Here is an 18,560-nt window from a genome sequence, read left to right on the forward strand (position 1 = left end):
CATATTCTCCATAGCTTGTTCAGTAATTAGACTTGAGTCTCCACTTCGGTCCAGACATTGGCCAGGATCCCACACGCCTCCAACGGAGGTCACCTCCGTAGGATTTGGCACATGTGAATCGGGCCGCGTCCAGGCAGCATGGCATTAACGCGTGGATTTATGGTTGAATTAACCTTGGCGAAGCAGGCTACAGCGGGAACGAAGACCACAGGCGGGATGTTCCTGACGCAGGTACTGATTGCCGAACCAACGGCTAATAAGCAGCATTCACGGCCATCAACCCTCTTTTCGTTATTCCACTCACATTGAATTAGCGAGATGCAGAAAAGGTTGAAGCCACAACGATGATTGAGATTTCAGCAAATCATTACATAGGTGGCCGCGCAAAAGATTTTTAGGCTATCCCGTGTCGCGGGACCACCGACGGGATCTCTCACGGGGATCACAATCCTATTACTTCCAATTTATTCAGCTTGCCGTTAAGGATTTTAATTCCTTGTCACGAAAGGCTCATGCATGCTCAGAGGAGCCTGGAGGATCGAATACCATGTTTAATCATTTTTCAAAGCTCCCACGGGCATAGACTAGGACATAGGAGGAAGCTTGAAATGCTCTGCAATTTCTGAGGTGGGCTGGCGCCGAGCTCAAGGGAGACTCTAGACATCACGAACATCAGGGTATCTTGGCCTAACTAGAGAGCCATTGCTGCTTTTAGTGTGCCCCCTCAAGACACGAGATCCAGGACATACTCGGTCAAGCTGCGCCTGCCTTAATTACACTGACCCTGAGTTTCCCCATCCGTTCCTGCAGAAGGGTCTCAATTGAGGCAAACCGACTCACACTCCATCTGAACCATGGTCCGATGAACCGGCATTGGAATCCTTTAGTTGAGAACAGAGGCTGCGACATCGTTGGAGATCCACACTCGAAAGAGATAAAAGGGATGGACACGGTCACTTCCTAAACAACGACCAGATTACTGGCCACGATACCACTGTTTCTTTTACTCAACTTGGGCTACGGCAAAAAGTAGAGTCGTGATGCGCTTCTTGCGAGCTTTTACCGCTTTGGCGGGAGCTCTCTCACTTTCCGGCCTTTCACTTGCGCAGCAGAGAGCTTCCTTCGCCCACTATATGGTCAGAACCGGAATCAATACCAGCGAAGTGTTGCCACTGACTGTTGTGTAGCTCGGAACAATCACAACAGAGCATGCCAGAAATGACATAGAGTCCGCAAAAGCAACCGGGTAATCTTTTGAATCTTTCATGCCTGGTGTCGTCAAAAGCTCACAGAAGACAACAGATTTGATGGATTTGCACTGAACATTGGCGACCCAACGGCCTCGTTCATCGACAAATCCCTCGGATATCTCTTCGACGCAGCAGATTCGATCGGTGGCTTTGGCCTGTACGTTTCCATGGACGTCTGGGCATCTGGCGACGCCTGCTGGCATGGACGCGACTCGTGCAATGGGGTGAGTCAAGTCTTGTCGTATGAACCTGCACATTTTCTAAATCACAGGCACAGCCCCTGGACTACCACTGGATCTTCCAGAAGTACAAGGGTCGTGCATCCTACTACCAGTGGAAAGGCCTTCCCGTCATCAGTAGTGAGTGTCATTTATTCCCTCAAGACCCCCTCGCCATTAGACTGACGGTTTATGAAAAGCGTTCTCCGCTGCAGACTTCGACAATGTCAAGTGGAACAAGTGGAAGGAGACGTTGGCGAACGAGATGTTCTTCATTCCCGACTTCGACAAGACCACGGGTTACTACGAATCTCATCCTGGGTGGTGGTACGCATTCCGTCATGACAACATCATACGAGCATAAGCTGACCTGCGGATGATAGGGAATACTGGGGAGATCTTGTTGACGGACTTTTCAGCTGGGAGTCCGCATGGCCCGAGAGAGACGGCTATGGCAGCAAGAGCCCTGGGGATGTCTCCCTGGATCTCAGCATTGCTCAAGGCGCCCACAACCACAGCAAGCTTTACATGGTCCCTTTGAGCTTTCTACAGTACAAGAACTCCTACAACGTCTCGGTCTACCGCGCCGGTCTTCATGCTCTTCCGATGCGTATGAAAGGAATCCTCGACCAGATGGAAGAGGCCGACTTCGTCCAGTATTTGACGTGGAACGACGGGCCCGAAAGCCATTACATTGCGGAACTCTGGTCGGAACAAAATAGCGACGCCCAACCCTGGCTGTACATGAACCAGAAAATGTTCGACCACACGGCGCTGCAACCTCTCATCGCTTCTTTCAACCATGCCTTCAAGAGCCGCACCGAATCATCCAGTATGACTCCGCAAAACGGAGCTGTTGCCGTTGGCGCCATGTGGCATCGGCCAATGACCGATGACGCAGTTTGCAATCCCGTAAGGGAAACCATTTACACTTCACGTCCTTCAGGCTCTGAAGATTACTACAGTCGCAACATGGCGTACTGGAGCGTCGTTCTCAAGCCGGGCCTCCCCAGCGGCTACAAGATCTCCATCCAGGCAGGCGAGGAGGAGCACACACAGGTTCTTACGTCTGGACTCAACTACGGCAATGGTGCCGGCAATATTCAAGCCGGGATTCAGACGATGAAGCTCCTTGACCCTGCGGGGAAGACGATCATGTCGGCTAGGTCCAAACAATGCGTTTCGTCAGGATGTCCGCAAGGTATTTACAACATGAACTACCTTGTCACTGCTTTCGAAGATGGAACGAGCGATTCAACTTGCCAGCCGATCGGAACCGAGGTGATGCCCATGAACGCTGTCAAGGAGCTCGAGATACCCAGCTGTGGCAGTGACAAGAATCATTGGCTTTGCCAAATTTGCAACGCCTCCGACATATCGATTTTCGAAAAAGCATCCGTCAAGTGGGAAGCTGGGAAAACCGACATCGCACTACAAGATTTTCAGACATGGTGGAAGGAGAAGAAGACTGCCATCCAAGCATCCTACGAGAACGGCACCTGGTCGCAAGGAGCGGCAGGGTATTTCCGCTTCGATGAACAGTTTGTTTGCGACAACAGGGATTTTCTTGGATGCATCGCCGACGTGGGGTGTAAGATAAGCGACCCGTGGACTATCGCAGGCTCAAACATCTTGACATCCATGAGCCGGATCAACAATGTCTTCAATGCTTGGCTGACCGCGATTGACTCTGCCACTAGTCAAGCGACTACTATGAAGAACACCGTAAGCCCCTATTTTTAGTACTTGAAATCATTCGCAACTATTTACTGACTCTAGGATAGTTTTTGGAAAAGTTTTTGTACGATCCTACCAAGGACATTACCACGCAGATGAATACATGGATCTTGACCCAGGTCTTCGATGCTGTTGGGGGAGGAATTTTCAACCGACTTTCCAACATCATCGGTGAGAGCACCGTTGCTGAAGAAGCTTGGAACTCCATGTACAGCCTTGCACAAGAGCAAATGACGAATGCCCTGGAAAAGGCCGAAAAGAACAAGATGACGACGATCACCGATATCGAGAGCATGATCATTAACATCCACGACATTCAAACATCTGCAGTTGAAGCAATCAGATCCGCCTACTTCAACGAAAATGACATTTCATTTTTCGCCTCGCAAGTCAAAAGCGGGATGTGGATCAAGAGCTCCATCCTCGACACTTTGGACCTTTCGAAGACGATGAAGCAAATATTCTTCGGCAATCTCATTCAGAAGGCCTGGTATTCCAACCCCACAAGTGAACCGGTGATTATTATGGTCGATGACGATGGTTCAGACGTCAACCCGTTCGCCTGGAAGGGTGGGGCATCTGGCCAGCCTGAGACGCTTGACAAGGACGATGTTAACGCTGCTCGTTTTGTCAAAGATGGCAAGACATTCTTCCTTGTCGGGGCTACCAACTGCCAGCAATGGAAGACTGATGATGGCACGAATGAGTACACATGTGACCAGGACGCGTTTCAGGGGCTGCAAGGCATTTCACAGCTCAAAAGCGATGCTTCGGAGTGGGGAGGCCTCACCAAGGACAGCATCATGACCAGTGTGTGGTCAGGCTACAAGTTGAATGGCAACGCCAATGGTTACAACATCAGCGCGAACGCGGACAACTCACAGAGGGACTCGAATGGAAACAAGCAGCTGACCATGTACCCGAGCGGAGCAGAGACTCCTGGCGTATTCTCGATTCCAATCTGCGACTACAAGACTGCTTACCGCAACTTTGCAGCCGTCGGAGGATGGTACCATTCATCTTACAATCGATGCGAGACATATCCCTGCTGCAGTTGTGAGGAACTAGGAATAAGGTGCAGTGATTGATGGGGGGGGGGGGGGGGGGGGGCGGCAAGATAGTTCTGGTGGTTTCGCTTCTTTACTAGTATTTATTTGACTGTATTATTACAATGTAAATCAAATCATGTCTGCCCAAGGAAAGGCAGTGTGTGAAATGATACCAGTGTGAGAGAAGTATAGCTTACAAGTCCTGTGCGCAGGCGAGGCTACTCATCACGATTCTATCCAGGCATTATCATGGAACTCTAACAGCTGCTGGAGTCCCGCAAATTGTGCCTTATCGGATGACGCGAATATTTCTACTTACTCATGCCGCACCAAATAATATGATAAATGCCCATACAAGCTATCATGCAGCTCAAAGATATGGCTGTCACCTGGAAGAAGAGCAGCCACCATCCACTAAAATACAGAAACCTAATTATCGGAAAATGCCAACCAAAAAGAATTCTATCGGGCGAGTGGGTACGGAGGGTGTTGACTAAGACTGGCGCTACATAAAAGAGGAAGGATACCAAACCGAACACTGCAGAAAAGAGAAGCCCCGATTTTTGGCGGTTGTCTGAAGCATTAGAGCTCGCAGCCGAAATAGCTGGAAGTAACGCGTCGGCTTGAATTTGAAGGAGCGTTGAGAAGTAAATTGCAAAAGGGTGAAGGAAGATGACAGTGTCAAAACTATAGAAAAACATGCTCAGTGCGTTGGCGTCCACTACAAGAAGTGAATTGAGAAATATCAGGAGCAACTGGAAAAGAAACTGAAGTCTGACCCGATACCTCCAGTCGAAATTTAGGTTGTGATGATGTATCGTGTAGATGTCCAGAACCGGGTTCAATCTCGATCTTTCTATTGTCATACTTGACCCATTGTCTGGGTGATGCAACCTTTCGTGTTCGATAGCTGATTCAATTTGAGGATTATGTACCGTCGAGGGCACTTTTTCAACGATGAAGTATTAGCAAGAGATATGCTTCCGTTGTTTGGGAAGACAACATCACCTGTGCGGAAAATCACTAGCAGTATACTCTCTGTCAAAGAGAGAAGTGGATACACAAGCAGAGCCATAGGAAGAATCTGGCCAAATGTCCACGTGTTCTGGGGCCCATCGAACCATATATGTCCTCGTAGATTGCCAATGCGCCTTTTTACCCATATTACAGAGAAATATGCAAATAGAAGCCGGATGGAAGTCTCGTGTCAGGCGTTGTTCCCATTCTTGCAGACAAGTTCTCACACATCTCTGATAGCATCGACGCGACAAAGTCGCAGTGTAAACCCGCAGAAAATTGCAGCGCTTCTTAACGATGGTCTTGCACCATGCATCAAATAATGCTGAAACCATCCAGGCTCCATTTGTTGCACGCTACCATCGAAACGAGATACAACGGCAGCAAAGAAGACTGCACATGCTGTTTTGATCTCGGAGGCCCGTTGCGATAGGTGGACGCTTAATTTCATAATCCGGACGACGTACGCCAAGCAGATGATAACGGATGAGGCGACAAAGGTTATGAATTGTTCGAGTGCTCCTGCACCATCAGACTCGTCGTTCACATCGTAGCTGATAGGCAGATAGCGTATCACCTGTTTCATTCGCTCAACGGTGATGTCACATATGGCGTAGTGGGTGTGGCGTGCATAGGGAACCTCGTTGTACCAAAACCCAGTTGGAATATTCGACATAAACAGCATCAGAGTCAACACTGTTCCGAGGCCGATCCTCCAATATCGTCGCAACACTTGGTCTTGCAGTGCCGAACGGAAAGAGGCCATTGCAGACATGTTGCTCACGTGGCATAGCCACGCCATCAATACTACAATCTCCCAGTGATACTGCGAGAGTGTGGTTGTTAACATGACTATGGCACCTGCTGTTAGTATAAGAATTTCCGTGCAGGTCTGCATGTCTGATAATGCCATGATGAACTGGATACAAAGGTAAGTAAATAATCACGAGGAAAGTTCCTAGGTAGGTTTTGAAATCAGGGAACATACCGAATGTAGGATGTCACGTATTTCAGCGAGCCGGTTGTCTTGAAAGAGTAGAGGGAACGCCCCGCGTAAGAATGCCTGTATGGGAACGACTACTCCAGCATCGATCTGGTTGACTAGTATACCGGATGTGACTTGCGAACTTGAAGGCGTCGACTGGCCGAATGCAAGTCAATAGTCGATAGTGCCGAGAACAATGACCATATACGCGGTGATAATGAATGCGATGACGACCTGCTTCAGGTCAATAAAGACATTTGATAGCATTGGTCTAATCGGATTGCTTACCCCAATCCCTGAAATGTCGGCGTAGACTGCATCCGGTCGGTGGGTTTCTGGTGCAGAGCAGTTATACTTCTCATATATAACGTCCCACACCCACTTCCGGACCACCCCAAAATGCCTCATCGAAAATGCACACCGCCACTTCCAAACTTGAATAACTTCACTATTCTTTACTCAATTGTTACCAAACTTTCTACGAAGCATAATAACTGCATGATGGTTGATTATACTGAAGATGAAGTTTCTCAGGCGCTTGAGGCTATCGCAACTGGTACTAGCCTACGAAAAGCTTCATTACAGTATGGTGTGCCAAAGGCCACTCTGCTACGTCGAATTCAAGGGGCTCAGCCACGAGATATTGCCTTTTCTGATCTGCAAAGGCTTTCTCCAACCCAGGAAAGCCACCTAGCTGAATAGGTTTGAATTCAGGCTGCCCTAGGCCTGCCTCCAACCTATCAACAACTCAAGGACTTTGCTGAACGCATCCTACAGGTCTATAGAGACTCCCAGCCTCTTGGAAAGAACTGGGTGCAGGCTTTTATTAAGAGAAACCTATCTGTAAGGGTCTAAAGAAGCAGAGTAATTAATTCCCAGCGTATCAATAGAGCTTCAACTGATGTAATCAGGTAATGGTTCAAACACCTCGCCATACCTGAGATCATAGCTATCAAGGCCTCTAATCGATATAATATAGATGAGACTGGTATTCTAGAAGGCAGAGGATTAAATAGGCTTATTCTTGGATTATCAGAAACTCGTTCTATCCGCAAGAAACAGCCTGGATCGCATGCTTGGACATCTCTGATCGAGTGTATCTCTGCAACTGGCAAGGCACTGCCTCCACTTATTATATATAAGGGTAAGAATGTCCAGCAGCAGTGGTTCCCTCTAGATCTGACGCTATATGAATCCTGGAAGTTCACAGCTACAGAAAACGGGTGGACTTCAGACTCTACAGCTGTTAAGTGGTTAACAGAGGTCTTTATCCCTTCAACCCAGCCAAGGGACCCCTCAGAGGTTAGATTATTGATCTTAGATGGTCATAGAAGCTATGAGACTACTGCTTTTATGTATATATGCTTCAGGAACAAGATATATCTGCTGTTCTTGCCAGCACACACGTTACACGTCCTTCAGCCACTTTATCAGTTGGGTTTTAGGCCCCTCAAGGCAGCATATAAGAAGGAGCTTGGATTGCTGGCTGAATAGGATGCTGGTACAGTTGTGGGCAAGAGAAATTTCGTTCTATGCTATGGCAAGGCGCGTAAGGCAGCCCTAACAAGCAAGAATATCATCAGTAGCTGGAAATAGACTGGTTTGTGGCCTGTCAGTATGGCTAGACCCCTCATGAGCCCTCTGCTGCTTGAGAACACTTCAACCCCTGCCAAACCAGCTGGTCAGGTCTGCAAAGGGCTCTCTGATGGCAAAGCAAGCAAAAAAATGGGCGGCAGATATATCAGCAGTCCCTTGGTCAACCCCTAAGAAGAGGGATGAGCTTCAGGATCAGTTCAGCCTGTTCAGTAAGCTGGATAACGATGAGCATACGTAGCGCCTGCTTTTTCGGAAGGTTCAAAAGGGCTTTAATGAGAAGGCATACCAACTGGCAGTAGCCTAACGAAAATTTGAGGCACTACAAGCAGAGGTTGATGCCAGTAGGGTCAGGAAACAGAAGAAGGTCAAAATGAGCCCAAATTCGAAGTTTGCCGATATTGAGGCTATTCGGAGGGCTTAAATCGAGGCGGGCGAACTTGAAAGTAGCACAGATGAATCCAGCGAGTCTGAAAACCCTAGTGACAGCGAAAGTTGCATCGTCGTGGCATCATAATACATATAAATATTGGTTGAAGTTGATGTGTATAAATGTGAGGGCATCAAAAGTGGGTGGTCCGGAAGTGGGTGTGGGACGTTACCAACCATCGTGATCGTGCGGGGCGGCCGTTTGTTGGCCACAGCATACCGGCTATCACGGTTTAGGATCGAGGACGCCAGATAATCACTGGCGTTGGTGATTTGGTTCAGGTTGGGTTACGTATGGGATTGAATGGCAGATATGATTGCAAAATAATTCGAAGATGGCTGCTTCTTTTAGGCAACAGCCGGTTTTCAGTCGCTGTGCGGCGCAGAGAGGACGTCATCGGTGATCTTATGAAGCATCGTTCTGGTTGGCTCGTTTTTCGAAATACCCTGATCATTAGACCCCAGCTCACACTGAACTCCGATTGACTACTACCTCGCCAATCGGAGTCTTCCAACCGTTAGCAGGCAGTACCCTGAATATTCCCCTACCTCTCGACATCCAAGCTCTATGAACGCCGATGGATGCAGGGTGAATTTCATGCAGCACAGACGAGAAATAACGATGATTTAGCAAATACTCAATATCTTTTGTGGGGGACTGCTCATTATTTTACAACTTAATCTGTTCACTTTCTGCTCTTCGTAGCCTGCCCCTCTAGTGTCCGCTCAGAAGTTAAGATCTTTTAAGCTGTCTAGGCAAAGCAAAATGTAGGAGAGCATGCTCGCATAATGACAACTTAATGGCTCGCATAACATAGATACTGAGACCATAAGGACACGTTCCCTCACGAACGTCGCTGTGCCAAAACTTGAACATAATCAAATCCCACTCTCGTCCCGTTCTGCAATTCCCGAGCCAGAGTGTCATGCAACCGCTCAACGTCGGCCATTGTTTGAACATTCTCCAAGCCTCCATTGTCAATGACCGCCGTCATCATCGGCCTAACAATTCCCAGAGAAACCATCCGTGCAGCGTCTTGCACACTCTCACTGGCTGCCCAACTAGACCAAATCTTCGTTTCGCAGTCCTGGAAGCCAACCTTCTGGAAGATCTCAGGTAGTCGCGCGGGTCCCCTTGCAAGACTAGTCAGAACGGCGTTTTGTCTTCACAGAGGCGACGCACCTTGGGTCTTGTCCATTCTTGATGGACTGCAAGATCTCGATCCTTGTAAACTCCTCAAAAGCCTTGCTGGGCGGAACTGATCGGAAAGACAACGCAGAGACCTCGTCCCAAACAAGCCATCCGCCAGGTTTGAGTAGCTGGAATAAGTCCTTCGTGGCAGCTTCGAAGTCGCTAGCCTTCATTGCAATTAGGAGCAGGCGGACATGGACAAGGTCGAATGTTCCCTGTAGCTCCATAGGAAACTCCTGAAGCACGTCTTGCTGTTCGAATTTGATGTTAGATGATGCAGTGGAGTCAGGAAACTTGACTGCGTCGAAATCGAAGCCGAAGAGCTCTGCATCGGATCGCAGATGCTGGGCAACAGAGCGCAACCAAACCCCATTGCCGGTGGCTACGTCCGCTACTCTTGGTGACGAAGCTTGGTTGAGCTGATCGAGTATATGCGTCGGTGCTACCTGACCTGTGAGAGGCAACCATACGTTGAAATGATTGGCATCCAGACGTTGGAGCTCGGTGTCGACATTCCCACGATTCAAAGAGTAGAACGTGTCAGTCCAGGAGGCATCACCAGCTTGAGTATTAATGATATCCGCCTTGATTGAGTAGACAGAAAACAATGCGAAGAATGATGCCTGGGAATTTCTGTTTACCTGGAGCGAGCATCTTTTTTATGTATGTTATAGCTCCAGCCGTCTCATGCTCACCGTAAGTATCGAACACACAACAGGTGGCAAGCAATCACCCCCTTGATCAGTCGACCAATCCGACGACGTGAGTGCCGATGAATATTCGATTTTACCGACGGTAGGAGCAATCCGACCATTGTGTTGGAAGGTCATGTGCAGACCAACACATTCAATTGCAGTTCAGCGGTTGAAGGACCCAAGTGCCAAGTCGCTGTTGGTGCTGGAACAAGACTGTAATTTTTTACGAGACGAGACCAAACATCTGACAGATCACTATCCAAAACACAAATCCCGATGCAGCAGGATTCAACCTGCTCCATTGGGTAAGCTTACTGGCTCTGGGCGGTTGTTCTGTTGAAGAAGTGGGAGGGAGAGGGATCTGAGGATAAGCGAGGGTGTGGCTATGACGCCAGAATCTGATGTACTAAACGAGAATCCAGAATCTCGTAAGAGGGGTGGGCAGCAGGAAGTCTGTTTCCTATGGCTTCGATGCTTCAAACCCAATTGAATGCTGGCATTGGGTCAGCATTAGGGATTTCCCAACGGTCGCTCCACGATCCCATGTGCTCCTGCATGAGTTGTTTCGGGTTCTTCACTTCACAGTCAGATACTGAGAAATTTAAATAGTACTAGAATTATGAGATATGAAAAAGTCATCTGGTCCTCAGGCCCAACGCCACCGTCTGGCAGGTCGAAACCTGGCCTCCTGTGACTGAGTACATCACATCTGCGCTTTCCAACAAAGTGACACCTGCGACTGGATCCTTAGCCAAAAATAGTCTGGAGGCAGTTCCATCTGAGTAATCACAGATGATGGGATAGAAGAGTCCATCATGGGAGTCGACAGCCACGTAGTAGGAATCATTGGCTCCATCCGGGGCAGTGTACACCGCCCACGTGACCACGGCAGCGCCCGCGGGCGCCACAAACTCGGGTCCGACTCGAAGCCGGGAAACACCAAGTACTGACATCGTGTTGGTGTAGTAGTGCATGAGACGCTCAGCTCCATCGTAGATGAGCACATCCTGTGCAGCAGCCCACAGTTCTGAGCATACCGCACTCTCCGGACTGCCGATGCTGACAGGATACATGTTGCCGTTACTGCAGGAGATAATCATTGAGGAGTTCGACGAGTCAGTAATGATACCGAATTCGCGGCCAGTGTCATCCATGTAGGGATTCGTGCCGACAGGCTGAGAGGTGTAGTCAAGGTCCGTTGATCCCGCTACGCTGGTCGTCTCGTCAATGACATCGCCAGTCGGTTGAAGATCGATACTTGTCGCATCAGGAGTCGATGCGACGGTCTGAGAGGGGGAATCCGCGGAGGGAACGACCGAATCGACAGGGGACTCCGTCGGCTGTACGGGAGCAGGAGCAGTATCAACCGTAGGAGCGGGTGAATCAACCGTGGGCGCAGGTGGGTTACCCTGAGATGGAACTGGGTCGAGCAAAGAGGAGACTGGATCGGTGGGGATTGGAGGGCCGCCTAGAATAGGGGGCGAATCGGTTGCGGTATCAGCGGTAGGTACTGGGAGGTCCTGAGGTGCTCGACGAGAAATCGAAGCCCTTGCCGTTGACGAAGCTGAGGCAACCAGCCTTCGAAGTCACATTTGTGGTCAGTGTTTGCTCGAGTCTGAAAGTATGTGTGGAGAGAAACTCACGAAAGACAGGTTCGCGCCAAAGGTCTATCCTTAGTGTCCAGTAGAGGAATGGGCTTGCGGCCGGGGATCTCGGCGTATAGTCTGTGTCGCCAGCTGATCTGTCCTGCGATGCCGGGGCAGCCGTCTCTTGAGGTGAAACCGCCCTCGAGCACCCCAGCGGAGTTTCCGATAGACGCTGCCACTTGGGCAACGCCCTTGATAGATGGTTCGGAGATGACCCCCACGTCCCTTGAAAAGGTGCTGACTTTGATTCCGCACTTGATGCCGATTGGCAGTCCGAGAGTTGAAGAGACCATCAAGCTGCCGTCGGCCTCAAACACTGGCTTGAAGTAAGGCTCCCAGCCTCTGTCGCTGGCTTTGCTGTCATTGACAAAGTCAAGAACGACGCGAGCATCTTCCAATCCCATTTCCGCACCTGCAAGAAGCCTCCCCTTGGCAGCCGCTTCGAGGGTGACGCTCGTGCCCACTGTGATACGAGGCCCAATAGACACAACTCCAAATGACAGGCCGGGTAGGCCGAGGCTGAATAGCTCTGCTTTGAAGTTCTGCTTGAGAACAATCCCAGCATCGATGCCGACCTTGAGAACGAACATGACATCTGTACGGATCTCGACCTGGCCTTCGACAATGCCCTCACCAGGAGTCCATTTGGCTGAGCCAGCGACCTTTGCGTTGCCAGTGACACCGCAACCGACGCAGTAGACGTCCATGAACTCTTTGGCGCTCCCTCCGTTACCCCTGACGCTGCTACTGAATCTTCTGAGGAGAACGGCGTCACCCCAAGGCGACCTCATCTGCTTGGCTTCCCTGTCTTGAACCCTCTTGGCGTCAGCATTCCCAGATGATGGATCCGGGAGCTTCCAGACAAACTCTCTGTTGATAGTTCCAGAGAGTGTTGTGGCAAACTGAACAGTCTGATAGGCTTTCTTGGCGATGTTAGCGGCAGCTTTGATGAGTCCTGCCTGTCGCTTGCGATGCTGGTTATGACGTTTTCTGAAGAAGCCCTCCGCATCTACATCAAAGTCAAACTCAGGTGGAAGGACTTCGTTCGGAAAGTCGGGTGCGTAACCAAGAATATATCGATGGTCATCTTGGCTGAGATCCGTGTAGCCAAGAGAATCATCCAGATCTTCGTCAAAGAACTCTCCCAAGCAGGCCGTAGGAAGGCCGTACTTTGTATCCAGCGGTCCTGCGCAAGATCGCGTGGAGGAAAGATTGGCAGTCGTGATCCCAGATGGATTCGGAACTGGAGGCGCCGCTGCTGAGGCTCCAGGGATGTTCGATCCAGGTTGTTGTCCGGAATTGTAGCCGGATCCTGGAGATACCGTTGGCTGAGGAGACCAGGTGAAGGCCGACCCAGAACCTGAACCGCTTCCTGAACCAGTTCGCTGGATCCCTGGCTCTCCTTTCCTCGGTGACCAATGACCCCATGTAGCTGACCCGGATGTGGCGATCTCGTCGGGGTGACGGGCTTTGCCGTTGGCTCTAACAACATAGCCAGGAGGACCAAAGTCCAATTCGGACACTACGAAGTAGCATCTCTCACCCTTCGAATGATCTCCGCAGCCTTTGATGAAAGCTAGCAGGATCAAGTCACCGTCGGTGGCCCAGGTATCCACGGCGTGCCTGTAAGCCTCCTCCGAAGCGAAAACAATTGTAAGAGCCCCGGCTGTATAGTCCATCGACGCCACATGGTCGCAGTGGTCGAGGTTCACTGATGGGGCCGAGAACCAATACGTCATGAATGCAAAACCGCCAGGCTTTGATGGGTCTGGTCCCAGTAGTTATTAACTGAAGTAACAGCTCTGAATGTCTGCACTCACCTCCAACGCCGTAGTACATCTGAGAACCCTCATTGGCCGGGATTGGGATGACGTTCGAAGCCGGTGCGGTATCGCAAGACCAGTGAACATTGGGCGACAAGGTGGCAATCGGTCCATTCTCCGCGAAGGTGGCTGTCTGCTGGCCTGAAAGCCCGAACCGATTCGGTCCAGCATCTCCTGTGGGGCACGGAGGGGTCACTGGAGGCTCAGGTAGGGCGCATTTGACGCAGGAGGACGTTAGATGCGATGAGTTGGAGTACTCTTTGCCAACAGCGGGGAATCCGAAGGCACCCGCTGCCAGCAAGATTACAAGTGAGAGCTTGAGAATCATGCTCGTTAATAATTGTCCGGGCAAAATACTCAAGGTGAAAGAACGACGGACTGGTCCAACGGCTGATACCGTCGAACTGTTCCAAGGGGCAACAAAACAAGAACTTCAGAAAGGAGTGTGGTAGACCTTAGCAGTGAGGTCAAAAAGAGTGACTAAAGTGAGCGAACTGGAGATTGAACTATCATGCTGTTGGTTGGCAAGCGGCTTGGCTATTGTATTAAGCCATTCTGGAGAGGTCGACGTGAAGTAAGTTTAAGCATCTTTGCCGCGACTAGCCATTTCACCAACAACATCTTGAGCTGGGGCTGATATCATGCCATCGAACAGTCATGGCATTCCGTTACAAGCAGGGAGCGCCGTCGATCATTTGGTCTGGTTCATCCCAATGCTTGCATCAGACGCAGTGCAAGGGAGAATCGGCGATGGCTGTTGCATGTAAATGAGAGCAACCAAGGGTCGCCTAAGACACTTATGTCTTGATATGAGAATGAGAAGATGTTTCGGAAGTTCTCTTTCTAGCCGTAGGTCTTGTAATCATATAAGCAACGGTTAGTTAATGTCTCTGGCATTGAACGTGGCTTGTGGACTAAAGAATCTTGGGACGCATTGACCAGTCAAACTGCCCAAACTGATCCTTTTTGAAATTGCGAGATGCCAACCACGCGGCTAGCTGAGACATGAGGGTATTAGAGGTAAGCTTGAAGCTGTTTAGGTTTTATTCCCTTTCCTCAGGGTTCGACCAGACACATACAGTGAAGGAATTTTGATAAAGATGAAGCAGACAAACGAGGATAGATTCGATGTCGGTCTGTCATGGAGGCAGATGGTTAGCATTGCTTGGGTGCTCTGCAGAATAGGCTGTCTCATATTCTCGGCCATTGAGCTCTGACTACGCTGTAGGCCATAGTGACGATTTAAGGGCCAAAAGTTTGCACTTCCAGAGCGTCTCAGTAAAAGAATAAAGTGTTGGCTCTGGCTCGTCTATGTCTCAGCCCTGGAATTCTTTAGTTTGATCCTCCAAAAGATTTTCTTTTTCATTCGCCCTTTTGCATTGGTTTTGTTTTTAACCAAGCTGTTCTCGATTCCAATGGCTTTTTTCAAGAGGCCGACGTCCATGCTACACTTGTGGCGATATCGGTGCCGGCTTGGCTGGCTTGAGCTTGGTCTTGCACCTAAACAATATCTCAAGAAAGCTTAATTGACCTACGTTGCTCTCACTTACCATATCCGCTGAGAATCGGCATTATCGGACGTGTTTGTATCAAATTCTTCCCAGACCCAGCAATTGCTTTCTTTCATTCGCAACAATTCACAGATACCTCGAAACCTGTAGTCAAGACAGTATTAGATCAGGGGTGGTCGGTAATCGGTTTTCCAAAGTGCATCCAGGGGACCCGAAAGAAATTGTCATTAGTATCTTTTCATTGCCCCCATAACTGCATGAAATTTGAGCAGGCGCCTTGTCGTTTTCTGGACGCTACAAGTGTGATGTCAAATCGCTCGGGAGTAGCAGTATACATTTGTCCAAGCGGCCGGGAGTTTTAACGGTTCTTCAGAAGTCTGGTCTTTTTTACCATGATAATGACGAATGCACGCCTACGTCTTTTGACGTGATTTAGATTTAAGTCCAATCGGCATGGCACGTGTTGAAGCTTCCGCTAGCAAGATCCATCCTGCCGGAAATGTTTGTGTGGGGACTTCTGAGACCCCCTAGACTTAAAAGAAGTGATGTGACCTTCTGCTTGATGGATGTTTCTTCACATACGGAAATGACCTGCAGCAAATTCCATCCATCCCGTCCAGCCGGAATGATTCGGAGTCAACCCTCTCAGCTGTCACAAGACTCATTCCTCCTCATCCACCTCGCGTGACCATAATTCATCCCTGTATCACCTGTTTTTCTTCTGTATGTACGTTCTCCTGGGATACCTTACCTTTGAATTGTATCCTAACTTACGATGGGTGCAAGTGAATTTACAGAAGAGATATATTGCTGTTGAAATGAAATATCTCTGGGCAATGACGTCCATGGCCAAATGTGTTGTACTATCGGAGGCGGATGTGCTTAAGAGCACAGCTCCAATAAAACTATTGATGAGCCCTAACAGTTTCATGTTGTGTGAATGAATTGTGCGACTAACTTCTTCGATGGGATTTTACCTTTCGGAGTTCGATTTCAGTCTGGTTTCTCAGCTTCTATGGCTCTGGAAATCAATTTGGGTTGAGTAATTTAGCCAGAGGTGTGCATGTCGTTGTCTTGTTCACTACTGTATGGGTATGCTTGTTGGTGGCTTACGATAGCTTACTCTTTCCATGGGGGTCAAGTATACTGGGAGAGTTGGAAACGCGTCATTGCCATAATTGCAAGCATTTCACATCAGTCATCCATGGATGCTACTAGCTTCTTCTCCTGATTGAATTTGATCGCCGGTGGAATATTGTTGGATGTTTTTGTGCAAACAAGCTGCCTTCACCTATCCACAAGCTCACGGTATGAAAAGGGCAAGTTGTATCGACGAGGGCCCCGGGTCATTCAGAGACTAGCCCAAGAGTAATGTTGTATCTGTCGGGATAACTCGTCTCCAGCACCGTCATCATTCAGCCCTCAGCTTCAGTGAGATCAACCCATGATCCTGGCCGATTTCTAAGTGTTTCATCGTCGTAACCTGGCCAATTTACATGGACTTCGATGGCTGCAAGCTGGCATGGAAGTTTCAGTGTCAGACGCGTTTTCTTACCCTTTCACTTATCCAAATATTTCTTCATCACACTTTTTGAAGGCTTTTCCAATTCGATCTATTTTTTTACGGAAACTTAACAAGATTGCATCTCAATCAAGGTGTTTTGATCATAGGAGCGTGAATATGTAGGAGAGCCTTCCTCGTCAGCATCCTAAAGCTTTGTATCTTTGGCATCAACCTCTCAGCTTTTGATGTTTATACCAAGCTCTTTGACGAATGTTTTGGTACTCCACCCGTTGACCTTTGAATATTTGTCAGTAGTAGTCGTTCCATTCAAAACCTCGTACGCGACCCCTCTGACACAATCCCCCTTGTTCTTGATACAGCCTACAACAGCCTCGCCCGCATTCATACCCTCGTAATACGCGCCCTGCAGGAACCCAAAGTATTGTGGATGAGTCGCCTCGCCAGCGAACCACAGATTCCCGAGATTGGCGCGGATGTTTTGATGCATCTCCAACGTCAGACCCGGCGGCCAATTCGAGTAGGATCCGTACACCCAAGGCTCGCGAGTCCAGTTGTGATAGTAAAAGTCGATGGGATCAGGAATCTCCCGCTGGAACATATCCCTCAGAACTTCCATGATCTGGCTCTTGGTTATATTAAAGTCCTGGGCCTCCACAACGTATGATTGTTGGTCGACCACGGTGACAAAGAGGATGCCCGAGCCATCTATAAAGTCTTTGTGGTCTAGGGACTGGAAATAAGGATAGTAACCCCGCTGGACTGGATCGGCGTATAGGAAGAACTGAGTGCTCTTGTCCCAGAATACATCTTCTGGCTTGAATTGCATGAATATCTTTGTGTAGGTTCCCATGGTCATGGATTGGATGGCAGTCCGTTTCCAAGGTGGCAACTCTGGCGAGAAGCTGATCACCTCCTTTTGCAAGACACCTAGCGAGAACGTGCAGATAGCGTAGTCGGCGGTGATGCAGCTGCCGTCTCCATTGTATACCGTGACGGATTCTGAAGAGTAGGTGATGTTCTCCACAATCGTCTTGAGTTTCAATTGGCTACTCTCGTCCAGGAACAATTTGGCTTCCTCCTTGAAGAAGGTGGCAAATCCTCGGGCATCGTGTACAAGGTTGTTTTCGTCCGCCCAACGTTGGAAGGATGTGTTGGTGTTGACGACCGAGTACTGCTGAGACGTCTTTTCCGGAGGATTGGCATATTCGAAATCAATCGAAGACCACTCGATCGCTTGGGCCAGCGGCTCACTGCCCGGCTTCCAGTTGGCGATAGCGAGGCCGGCACGGGCACTGCGGTCTAGCTGATTCTGAAGAATTATTTCACCAGCGTCGTACTGATACTCTTCAGTGGCGTTATCGTATAGCGATTGAAGCTCTTTGAATCTTCCCGATAACCTGCCAGGGTGCACTTGACCAGTCTCATCAAAGACTGTCAGATTGGAGAAGTCGGAAGGTGTATTGGTTAGGTTGTAATTTTTGACCGATGTCAGGATTGGATTCTCTTCGGTTGGATTTTCAGTGCCTTGGACCCTATCGACATCATTAGTTGGACTATCAAGAAGATAGATATCTTCATACCAGTTCGCGCCGAGTTCTACAAAGTAAGGCTCGTCACTATTTGGCTGCTTCCCAAAAGCGCGATTGTACACACGGCCGCCGATTCGGTCGTTGTACTCAATAATTGTGAAATTCTTGATGCCTGCATCGTCTAACACCTTGGCGGCAGTGATTCCGGCGAGGCCAGCGCCGAGGATCGCTACTTGCACCCTGCTGCATTTTCCCTCAACGTCTGCACGAACCTCTTTTGTCGGTGCACCTTGGGCACAGGCAGCGAAGAAGACGAGTAAGCTGAGAAATTGTGTCGGCGTCCACATCTTGAAGATTAATA

The 18,560-nt window shown here is 49.3% G+C and overlaps 4 protein-coding genes across 4 annotated transcripts; 1 reads left to right on the top strand and 3 right to left on the bottom strand.

The window, feature by feature from the left end:
- Positions 1-1,040: 1,040 nt before the first annotated feature.
- On the top strand, positions 1,041-4,273 carry Mutanase-5 (Mutanase; the record flags this gene model as incomplete). The annotated part of the gene is made up of 8 exons (XM_037325272.1): positions 1,041-1,136; positions 1,188-1,246; positions 1,303-1,474; positions 1,528-1,609; positions 1,669-1,795; positions 1,852-3,193; positions 3,253-4,149; positions 4,202-4,273. 8 exons carry the CDS (start codon positions 1,041-1,043, stop codon positions 4,271-4,273), a joined length of 2,847 nt encoding a protein of 948 aa, XP_037176811.1.
- A 4,999-nt stretch (positions 4,274-9,272) lies between these two features.
- Positions 9,273-10,124, bottom strand: tcpN-2 (N-methyltransferase tcpN; the record flags this gene model as incomplete). Its single annotated transcript, XM_037325273.1, has 4 exons — positions 9,273-9,280; positions 9,330-9,412; positions 9,462-10,032; positions 10,112-10,124. 4 exons carry the CDS (start codon positions 10,122-10,124, stop codon positions 9,273-9,275), a joined length of 675 nt encoding a protein of 224 aa, XP_037176490.1.
- Positions 10,125-10,800: 676 nt separating this feature from the next.
- On the bottom strand, positions 10,801-13,962 carry CGCA056_v010027 (uncharacterized protein; the record flags this gene model as incomplete). The annotated part of the gene is made up of 3 exons (XM_037325274.1): positions 10,801-11,743; positions 11,809-13,579; positions 13,632-13,962. The coding sequence occupies 3 exons, from the start codon at positions 13,960-13,962 to the stop codon at positions 10,801-10,803; spliced, it is 3,045 nt and encodes a 1,014-aa protein (XP_037176491.1).
- A 2,922-nt stretch (positions 13,963-16,884) lies between these two features.
- PAO (Polyamine oxidase) lies at positions 16,885-18,546 on the bottom strand (the record flags this gene model as incomplete). The annotated part of the gene is made up of 1 exon (XM_037325275.1): positions 16,885-18,546. One exon carries the CDS (start codon positions 18,544-18,546, stop codon positions 16,885-16,887), a length of 1,662 nt encoding a protein of 553 aa, XP_037176486.1.
- Positions 18,547-18,560: the final 14 nt, after the last annotated feature.

The sequence above is a fragment of the Colletotrichum aenigma genome (assembly GCF_013390185.1).
Source record: "Colletotrichum aenigma strain Cg56 chromosome Unknown KSG_Cg56_contig06, whole genome shotgun sequence".
Lineage (NCBI taxonomy): Eukaryota > Fungi > Ascomycota > Sordariomycetes > Glomerellales > Glomerellaceae > Colletotrichum > Colletotrichum aenigma.